General features: G+C 52.9%; 1 protein-coding gene across 1 annotated transcript; it reads right to left on the bottom strand.

Moving 5' to 3' along the window:
* Window positions 1-482: 482 nt before the first annotated feature.
* Window positions 483-9,528, bottom strand: cbx6 (chromobox 6). The gene is made up of 5 exons (XM_033013430.1): window positions 9,396-9,528; window positions 9,243-9,286; window positions 9,096-9,161; window positions 8,877-8,943; window positions 483-2,000 (listed from the first exon to the last, which is right to left on the bottom strand). The coding sequence occupies exons 1-5, from the start codon at window positions 9,462-9,464 to the stop codon at window positions 1,020-1,022; spliced, it is 1,227 nt and encodes a 408-aa protein (XP_032869321.1). The 5' UTR covers window positions 9,465-9,528; the 3' UTR covers window positions 483-1,019.
* Window positions 9,529-9,928: the final 400 nt, after the last annotated feature.

Raw genomic sequence — 9,928 nt, 5'->3', positions numbered from 1 at the left:
AAACCAGCCTCGCGTGAGTTGTCAGGGCAGGCAGGGCCGGAAACGGGAGCTCGGCATTCCCAGGAATTCCCGTCTGCAGCTTCCCAGCAGGATTCGCGTCTAACGGTTCGGGAAGGGGGGACGGGACGAGAACCAGCGACAGGAGAGAGCAGGTGTGGGGATGGCAGGTGGGAGGAACCATCGAGGGTTGGGGGTGGGTTTAAGTGCTATAAGAGGAGGGGCTGGGAGTAATGGTGGTCGGATGGGGGGGGGGGGGTAACACAAGCAAGGGGACAGAATGGAGGAGGGACACGGCAGGAGAGGGGGGGGTAACAAGGAAGGGGGATACAAGATGGGGCAGGGAAACAGAGGGGGGGTCGCAAGAGACAGTCAGGGTCTCGGGAAATGGAGGGGGTGGGGGAAAAAGAGGCAGAGGTGGGGGTTCGGGGGGGGGGGATAAGGCAGAAACGATGGAGGAGGGGGGAGAAAAGGAGGCATGGTTAAGGATGGGGAAAGAGGGAGAGAGGAAAATAGAGAGGGAGAGAAAATGGGTCGAAAGGTGGAGTTGGGAGAGAAAGGAAGAAGAATGTGGGATAGAATGGGACAAAAAGGCGGAGAGAGCGGGCAGAGAAGGGAGACAGAGGGGGCACAGACAGAGAATGAGGGGGAGAGAAGGAGGGGGATATAGAGAGAGAAAGAGGGGGATAGAGAGAGAAGGGGATAGAGAGAGGGGGCAGGCAGAGAGGGGACAGATAGACGATGCCTATACAGAGAGGGACAGAGAGACATGCAAAAAAAAAAGCGAGTAGGAGAGAGGTGAGAGAGAGGATGGACATACAGCGAGGCAAAATGACAGAGCGAGAGAGAGAATGAAATAATCGGAAAGAAGGAATGAAATTTGGTGAATGATGTTTTCCGGGGCAGAGAATTACCACCCAGGTGAACACACACTGGGTGTAGGGTGAAAGCTGGCCTGGTGGGGGCAGTGGAGAGTTGCTGGGGATGGGGGGGGGGGGGGTTTGGGGAGACGAGGGGGGGGTTCAGGGATTGAGAGCGGGGACCTTGACGAAGTTGTCTGCGTTGCAGAACTCTTTGATGGTGACAGTGAGGAGGTTGGTGGTGACATCGGTCACCACCACGTTAGAGCAGGGAGACATCTCGGGCCTCCAGCCCGGCACCTCGGCCTCAGCCTCTGCCTGGTCGTCTGGGCCCCCTCCCTGCCCCCGTGTTGGAGCGGGGGCCGCTGCGGAGGAGGAGGTGGAGGAGGAGGAGGAGGAGGAGGAGGACGAGGAGGAGGTGGGGGCCGCGGGGAGGGGCCGGCGGGCTGCGGCGGCAGACTCGGGGGGCAGCGAGAGATCAAGGACCTCGGCCTCCCTCCAGTCGGGAGTGGCCGGGCTGGGGGACTCCCCGGGAACCTTGGCCCCCCCTCCGCCCCCCCTCCCCCCGCCGGGCCCCGGCCACTCGCTGGCGGGCTGGGGGGCCGGGTCGCCGGGATAACGCAGGGCGGAGGGGGCGGGCTGGGAGCGCGAGGTGCCGGGGTCACCCTCCGACCTCCGGCCCTCGCCCCCGGGCAGCGGGCGGAAGGACTTGTCGTAGACGGAGAAGTCGTTGAACTTGAGGTGACGGATCTGGGTGCGCAGGATGCTCTCACTAAACTTCTTGCTCTTGCCGATCACCCTGTTGCGGGATGGGATCTTGGCCTTGCCCAGGGGCTTGGCCCCCTTGTCGATCACCTTGAGGTTGAGGATGATGCGGCTGCGCCGGCGTTTCCGGGGCTCGGCCTTGCGGTTGATGATGCGCACGCTCTCGGGCAGCGGCAGCGGCCCCCGGGCCTGCCCGCTCAGGCCCGGCTGGGGCTCCACCCGCGACAGGGCCCGCTTCGATGTTCGGTAGCAGCGGCGCATGGTCTTCTTTAGCTTGTAGGCTGCCAGGCTGCCGGGCAGCTTGGCCGAGCTGCCGGGACCCGGCTTCATGGAGAAGTGCATGTCTTCGATCCTCAAGGCTTCAGCCTGGGCACGGGCCTACAGAGGAGAGAGGGACAACACTCAGTCTGAAGAAGGGTCTCGACCTGAAACGTCATCCATTCAGTCCCCCCATCAGAGATGCTCCCCGTCCCACCGAGTGACTCTGGCATTTTGTGTCTATCTTCGGTTTAAACCAGCATCTGCAGTTCCTTCCTACACTAGTCAAGTTTATTAACCATATAACCATATAACAATTACAGCACGGAAACAGGCCATCTCGGCCCTACAAGTCCGTGCCGAACAACTTTTTCCCCTTAGTCCCACCTGCCTGCACTCATACCATAACCCTCCATTCCCTTCTCATCCATATGCCTATCCAATTTTGTCACGTGTAGTGAAAAGCTTTTGTTGCCAATCAGCCAACAGAAAGACAATACATGATTACAATCGATCCACTTACAGTGTATAGATACATGATAAGGGAATAACGTTTAGTGCAAGGAGGTAGATAGTTGTTCAGCACTGCTCTCTGGTTGTGGTAGGATGATTCAGTTGCCTGATAAACAGCCGGAAAGAAACTGTCCCTGAATCTGGAGGTGTGCGTTTTCACACTTCTTGGGAGAGGGGAGAAGAGGGAGTGACCAGGATTGACTCGTCCTTGATTATGTTGCTGGCCTTGCCGAGGCAGCGTGGGGTGCAGATGGAGTCAATGGAAGGTTAGTTGTTTATGTGATGGTCTGGGCTGGGTCCAGGTTACTAAGAAGGGACTCGACCCGAAATGTCACCTATTCCTTTTCTCCACAGGTGCTGCCCGACTCGCTGAGTTACTCCAGCTTTTTGTGTCTGTCCCCAGTTTATACATGTATCCTGCACTCTTCATCTTCATAAGTTCTAGGAGCAGAATTGGGCCATTCGGCCCGTCAAGTCTACTCCGCCATTTAATCACGGCTGATCTATCTTTCCCTCTCAACCCCATTCTCCTGCTTTCTCCCCATAACCCCTGACACCCGCACTAACCATGAATGTGTCAATCTCTGCCTTAAAAATATCCACTGACTTGGCCTCCACAGCCGTCTGTGGCAAAGAATTCCACAGATTCACCACCCTCTGACTAAAGAAAGTCTTCCTCATCTCCTTCCTAAAGGAACGTCCTTTTATTCTGAGGCTGTGCCCTCTAGTCCTAGACTCTCCCACTAGTGGAAACATCCTCTCCATGTCCACTCTATCCAGGCCTTTCACTATTCGGTGAGTTGTAATGAGGTACCCCCTCATCCTTCAGAACTCCAGTGAGTACAGGCCCAGTGCCGTCAAACACTCATCATATATTAAACAATATCTTCCCCCCCCTTTGACCTATCTATTCACCAACTGGAGAGCGGTCCTGACCTACCATCTATCTCATCGGAGACCATCAGACTATCTTTAAATCAGAGGTATACACAAAGTACTGGAGTAACTCAGCGGGTCAGGCAGCATCTCTGGAGAACATGGATAGGTGGCTTTTCATGTCGGAACCCTTCTTTAGACAGGCAATCCACTGCCATAGACATTTAACGCTTCTAAACAATGCAACAAACAGCCTTTAATATTTTTAGCAGTAACAAAAATACATTTTTAGCTGTTAAAAAGATCTTTGTATTTGAAAATGACATTGTTTCACAGAGTGACCACTAGGTGGCTGGAGCTATAACCGAACCCTTTTAGTTAGAAAGTTAGAAACATAGACAATAGGTGCAGGAGTAGGCCATTCGGCCCTTCGAGCCAGCACCGCCATTCAATGTGATCAAGTCAAGTCAAGTCAAGTTTATTTGTCACATACACATACGAGATGTGCAGTGAAATGAAAGTGGCAATGCTCGCGGACTTTGTGCAAAAGACAAACAACCAAACAAACTATAAACACAATCATAACACACATATTCTTTTACATAATAAATAATGGAAGGAAAAACGTTCAGTAGAGTTAGTCCCTGGTGAGATAGGCGTTTACAGTCCGAATGGCCTCTGGGAAGAAACTCCTTCTCAACCGCTCCGTTCTCACCGCATGACAACGGAGGCGTTTGCCTGACCGTAGCAGCTGGAACAGTCCGTTGCAGGGGTGGAAGGGGTCTCTCATGATATTGTTGGCTCTGGAGTTGCACCTCCTGATGTATAGTTCCTGCAGGGGGGCAAGTGAAGTTCCCATAGTGCGTTCGGCCGAACGCACTACTGTCTGCAGAGCCTTCTTGTCCTTGGCAGAGCAATTCCCAAACCAGACGGTAATGTTCCCGGACAAGATGCTTTCCACCGCCGCTGCGTAGAAGCACTGGAGGATCCTCGGAGACACTCTGAATTTCCTCAATTGCCTGAGGTGGTAAAGGCGCTGCCTTGCCTTACTCACGAGTGCTGAGGCGTGTGATGCCCATGTCATATCCTCGGAGATGTGGACTCCCAGATATTTAAAACAGTTGACCCTATCCACAGGATCCCCATTTATCCTCAATGGAGTGTACGTCCTCGGATGATGTGCCCTCCTAAAGTCCATGATCAGCTCCTTCGTTTTTTTGATGTTCAAGAGGAGGCTGTTATCCTGGCACCAGAGTGCTAGATCAGCCACCTCCTCCCGGTAGGCCTTCTCGTCGTTGTCTGAGATCAGGCCCACCACCACAGTGTCATCAGCAAACTTAATTATTGAGTTGGAGCTGAACCTAGCCACACAGTCATGTGTGTACAGGGAGTACAATAGGGGGCTGAGGACGCAACCCTGGGGCGATCCTGTGCTCAGGGTGAGGGACTTCGATGTATTCCCTCCCATCTTGACTACCTGGGGCCTGGCGGTGAGAAAGTCCAGGACCCAGGCACACAGGGAGGCGTTGAGCCCCAATTCCATTAGCTTCCCGGCCAGTCTGGTGGGGACTATCGTGTTGAAGGCTGAACTGTAGTCTATGAACAGCATCCTCACGTAGCCCCCCTTCTGGCTGTTCAGATGGGAGAGAGCGGTGTGCAAGACCTGGGAGACCGCATCGTCCGTGGATCTGTTCGGACGGTATGCGAACTGCAACGGGTCCATGTTCCGAGGGAGGAAGGCGCAGATGTGTTTCTTCACCAGCCTCTCAAAGCATTTCATGACTACCGAGGTAAGGGCCACCGGACGGTAGTCATTCAGACAGGCTGGGGAGGCATTTTTTGGTACCGGTACAATGATGGATTTTTTGAAGCAGGCAGTCATGGCTGATCATCCAGAATCAGTAGGTTTTACCCCATATCTCCCGATTCCCTTAGTTTAGTTTAGAGATACAGCGCGGAAACAGGCCTTTCGGCCCACCGAGTCCACACCAAACAGCGATCCCCGCACACTAACACTATCTTACACACTCTAGGGGCAATTTACACATACACCAAGCCAATTAACCTACAAACCTGCACGTCTGGAGTGCGGGAGGAAACCGAAGATCTCGGATTAAACCCACGTGGTCACGGGGAGAACGTACAAACCCCGTACAGACAGCACCCGTAGTCGGGATCGAACCCGGGTCTCTGGGGCTTCAAGCCCTGTAAGGCAGCAACTCTACCGCTGCGCCACCGTGCCGCCCAAAGTATAATTGAGTTTATTATACTATTGTCATGAATATCGAAGTGCAGAGGGAAGCTTTTTTATTGCGTTTATTCTACTTCTACTTGTCTGAAGAAGGGTTCAGATTTAAGGGAGGCACGGTGGCGCAGCGGTACAGCTGCTGCCTCACAGCGCCAGAGACCCGGGTTCGATCCTGACTACGGGTGCTGTCTGTGTGGAGTTTGCACGTTCTCCCCGATTTCCTCCCACATTCCAAAGACTTGCAGGTTTGTAGGCTAATTGGGCCTCTGTACACCGTCCCTAGTGTGTCGGGAGTGGATGCTATAGACATAGAACTAGCATGAACGGGTGATCGACGGTCGGAGTGGACTCAAGTGGACCGAAGGGCCCATTTCCATGCTGTATTTCTAAAGTAAAGGTTCCGTACCGTAACGTCACCTATCCACGTCCTCCAGAGATGCTGTCTGACCCACTGAGTTACTCCAGCACTTTGAATACCTTTGGTAAACCAGCATCTGCAGATTCTTAGTGTTCAAAAGGGAACTGCAGATGCTGGAATATCGAAGCACATTGACGACTGCTTTGGGGCCACCTCCTGCACCTACACACAACTGACTGACTTCATCCACTTCACCACCAACTTCCATCCGGCACTCCAATACACCTGGACCATTTCCGACACTTCCCTACCATTCCTTGACCTCACCATCTCCATCGCAGGGGACAGACCCCTGACCGACATACATTACAAACCCACTGACTCACATGGCTATCTGGACTACACGTCTTCCAACCCTGCCCCCTGTAATGACTCCATCCCCATCTCCCAATTCCTCCGCCTACGCCGCATCTGTTCCCAGGATGAGACATTCCATACCAGGGCATCGGAAATGTCCTCGTTCTTCAGGGAACGGGGATTCCCCTCCGCCACCATAGATGAGGCTCACACCAGGGTCTCATCCATACCCCGTAACACTGCTCTCTCTCCCCATCCCCGCACACGCAACAAGGGCAGAGTCCCTCTGGTCCTCACCTTTCACCCCACCAGCCGGCAAATACAACACATAATCCTCCGCCATTTCCGCCACCTCCAACGTGACCCCACCACTCGCCACATCTTCCCATCTCCCCCCATGTCTGCCTTCCGCAAAGACCGCTCCCTCCGCAACTCCCTCGTCAATTCTTCCCTTCCCTCCCGCACCACCCCCTCCCCGGGCACTTTCCGTTGCAACCGCAAGAAATGCAACACCTGTCCCTTCACCTCCCCCCTCGACTCCATTCAATGACCCAAGCAGTCGTTCCAGGTGCGACAAAGGTTCACCTGTATCTCCTCCAACCTCATCTACTGCATCCGCTGCTCTAGATGTCAGCTGATTTACATCGGGGAGACCAAGCGTAGGTTGGGCGATCGTTTCGCCGAACACCTCCGCTCAGTCCGCAATAACCTACCTGAACTCCCGGTGGCTCAGCACTTCAACTCCCCCTCCCATTCCCAATCCGACCTCTCTGTCCTGGGTCTCCTCCATTGCCAGAGTGAGCAACAGCGGAAATTGGAGGAACAGCACCTCATATTCCGTCTGGGGACCTTGCGTCCGTATGGCATTAACATTGAATTCTCCCAATTTTGCTAGCCCTTGCTGTCTCCTCCCCTTCCTTAACCCTCTAGCTGTCTCCTCCCACCCGCCCGCCCTCGGGCTCCTCCTCCTCCTCCCCTTTTCCTTCTTTCTCCCCCCCCCCCCCCCCACCCCCCATCAGTCTGAAGAAGGGTTTCGGCCCGAAACGTCGCCTATTTCCTTCGCTCCATAGATGCTGCTGCACCCGCTGAGTTTCCCCAGCAATTTTGTGTACCTTCTGCAGATTCTTACTCTCCTTTCTACCTCTACCAAGTGGTAATGTTTAGTTTAGTTTATTGTCATGTGTACTGAGGTACAGCTAAAGTGCCAGTCGGTGTGCAGAACCTCAGAGGAAATGCCCATTATTTGAGGGCACCTCAGTGGCTCAGCAGGTAGAGCTGTGGCCAAAGAACCAAGTTCAATCCCGATCCCGGGTGCTGTTTGGGTGGAGTTTGCACGTTCTCCCTGTGACCGCGTGGGTTTCCATCCGGGTCCTTCGGTTTCCTCCCACATCCCAAAGATGTGCGGGTCGATAGGTCGTTCCTGACTACAGGGGTCTTTCGGAACGGAAGTTGTATGTTATCCCCATCACCGAATGGGTTTTCTCCAGGTTCTCTGGTTTCCTTCCACATTCCAAAGACGTACAGGTTTGCAGGTTGACATAAAATGCTGGAGCAACTCAGCGAGAGTTGAATCTAGAGAGAAGGAATGGGTGACGTTTCGGGTCGAGACCCTTCTTCGGATTTCAGGGGAGTGGGCGGTACAGAGATAGAATGTAGTCGGAGACATAAGACTTGGTAGTAGAACTGGGAAGGGGGAGGGGATGGAGTGAGAGGAAAAGCATGGGCTATTTGAAGTTGGAGAAGTCAATGGGTATAAACTACCCAAGCGAAATATGAGGTGCTGTTCCTCCAATTTGCGCTGGGCCTCATCTGACGATGGAGGAGGCCCAGGACAGAAAGGTCAGATTGGGAATGGGAGCATCCGGGAGATCAGGTAGGTTAAAGCGTAATGAGTGGAGGTGTTCAGCAAAACGATCGCCGAGCCTGTGCTTGGTTTCTTTCCTACACAGATTTGTAGGTTAATTGGCTTGGGTAAAGTTGTAAAATTGTCACTAGAGTGTAGGATAGTGCTAGTATACGGGAATCGCTGGTCGGCGCGGACTCGGTGGGCCGAAGGACCTGTTGCCGCGCTGTATCTAAAGTCACTTTGTGTTTTTAATTTGTAAACCAGCATCTTCACTTCCTTGTGTCAGTGGGAACTGCAGATGTTGGTTTATACCACAAAGATTTATCTATAAACTTCTGAAGAAGGGTTCGGACCCGAAACGTCACCCATTCCTTTTCTCAAGAGATGCTGCCTGACCTGCTGAGTTAATCCAGCATTTTGTATCCGTCTGCAGTTCATTCTTTCCCTCCCCACATTAAATCTAATTCCCACAAATCTCACTTTCTCCAGTTCTCAGGGATAAAAAGTGGGAATTACAAATGTAATAATAGCAGCTAAAAATGAATTGCAAAAATGTCACCACACAATTTCTGTGCACAATTCTGCAAAATGACAACAGACATTTCCACTAACAACTAACGCAAAACTGAGGCACAGTGGTTTGGGGATATTTAATGTAGGTTTTCTGAAATGTCAACTAAACACTATTAAAGGGACTTGCATTATTTGAATCTTAAGGTGGCATTGTCTCACGTCACTTGTTCTGAAGTGTTTTGTTTGATATTTGTTGCATTTTTTTTTTAAGCATGAAAGACTCACTTTCAACAGGAATGTTTTGGGCTTGGGGCCTCGTTTCTTCGGTCCGTATAACTCCCGTTCCCTCTCTCTGCAAGATATGCAAAAACAAAAGGACAAATCCTCATTTTGCAGAATGCACGGCAGTAAGAACTCATTCTTTTAAATGCATAAAAATAAATAAATCCAAAATGGACCCGATTCAGTGAAGAAACATATTCTACCGCTTGTCTGTCTATGTACCTTTGCTCGAACGCCGCGATTAAACGGGCATCCAAAATATTCTCCTCTGGCTCCCAAGTACTGTACCTAAAAAGAGAAAACAGTTAAGCGAATGCAAAAATGCACATTCAATTGTAATTTTGCATTTTGTTTTGACCCGACACTTACTTGATAGCCCATCCTTTCCATTTCACCAGATACTCGATGCGGCCCTGTCAGAAATGCAAAAGGGAGAGATTACTCGGGGCGGAGGCTGCGTGCAACAGCAGCGGTTTTCTGCATTGGTGCCGGTGCATCCTTGCCGGCGACGCCGCCTCCTACCTTGCGAACCCGCCGCTTGATGATCGACTCCGCCGCGAACACCCGCTCGCCCACCGCCGAAAGCTCCATCTTGGCTCCAGCTCTGGCGCGCGCAGCCGCCGAGCCCCGCGCACGTGACCGCACCGTTGCCAGGGTCCCGGCCCTTCCCCAGCGGCGGTTGCCAGGGACACTGCCCTACCCCGGCGGCGGTTGCCAGGGTCCCGGCCCTTCCCCGGTGGCGGTTGCCATGGACACCGCCCTACCCCGGCGGCGGTTGCCAGGGTCACGGCCTTTCCCCGGCGGCGGTTGCCAGGGAAGGCAGGATGATTGACAGGCTCGGCGGGTGCAACGGGACCTGCACTGCATTGGCGTGCAAGGAGGCAATGCATCGGGGACTTGACAGGAGGGTCCCCAGTTGCAACTGGGATGGTCTTGGATGCATTGGCATCCAAAATGCATTCCGTAGAGTAAAATATCCATTCAATGCAAATGCCATCCAGATTATAGGATCGTGGAATGTCACTGGAAGTGGCAAAAAACAGCAACTTGTAATG

Source organism: Amblyraja radiata, chromosome 38 (genome assembly GCF_010909765.2).
Source record: "Amblyraja radiata isolate CabotCenter1 chromosome 38, sAmbRad1.1.pri, whole genome shotgun sequence".
Lineage (NCBI taxonomy): Eukaryota > Metazoa > Chordata > Chondrichthyes > Rajiformes > Rajidae > Amblyraja > Amblyraja radiata.
Note: the sequence above shows the minus strand (reverse complement) of the source record. Positions and strands in the feature narration are given on the sequence as shown.

Excerpts from the sequence above, each read along its gene's own strand:
- cbx6 (XM_033013430.1), bottom strand. The coding sequence starts at position 9,464 with ATGGAGCTTTCGGCGGTGGGCGAGCGGGTGTTCGCGGCGGAGTCGATC. Across the intron at positions 9,287-9,395 it reads TCAAGCGGCGGGTTCGCAAG|GGCCGCATCGAGTATCTGGT; the intron begins GTAGGAGGCGGC and ends CATTTCTGACAG. Across the intron at positions 8,944-9,095 it reads ATCGCGGCGTTCGAGCAAAG|AGAGAGGGAACGGGAGTTAT; the intron begins GTACATAGACAG and ends CATATCTTGCAG.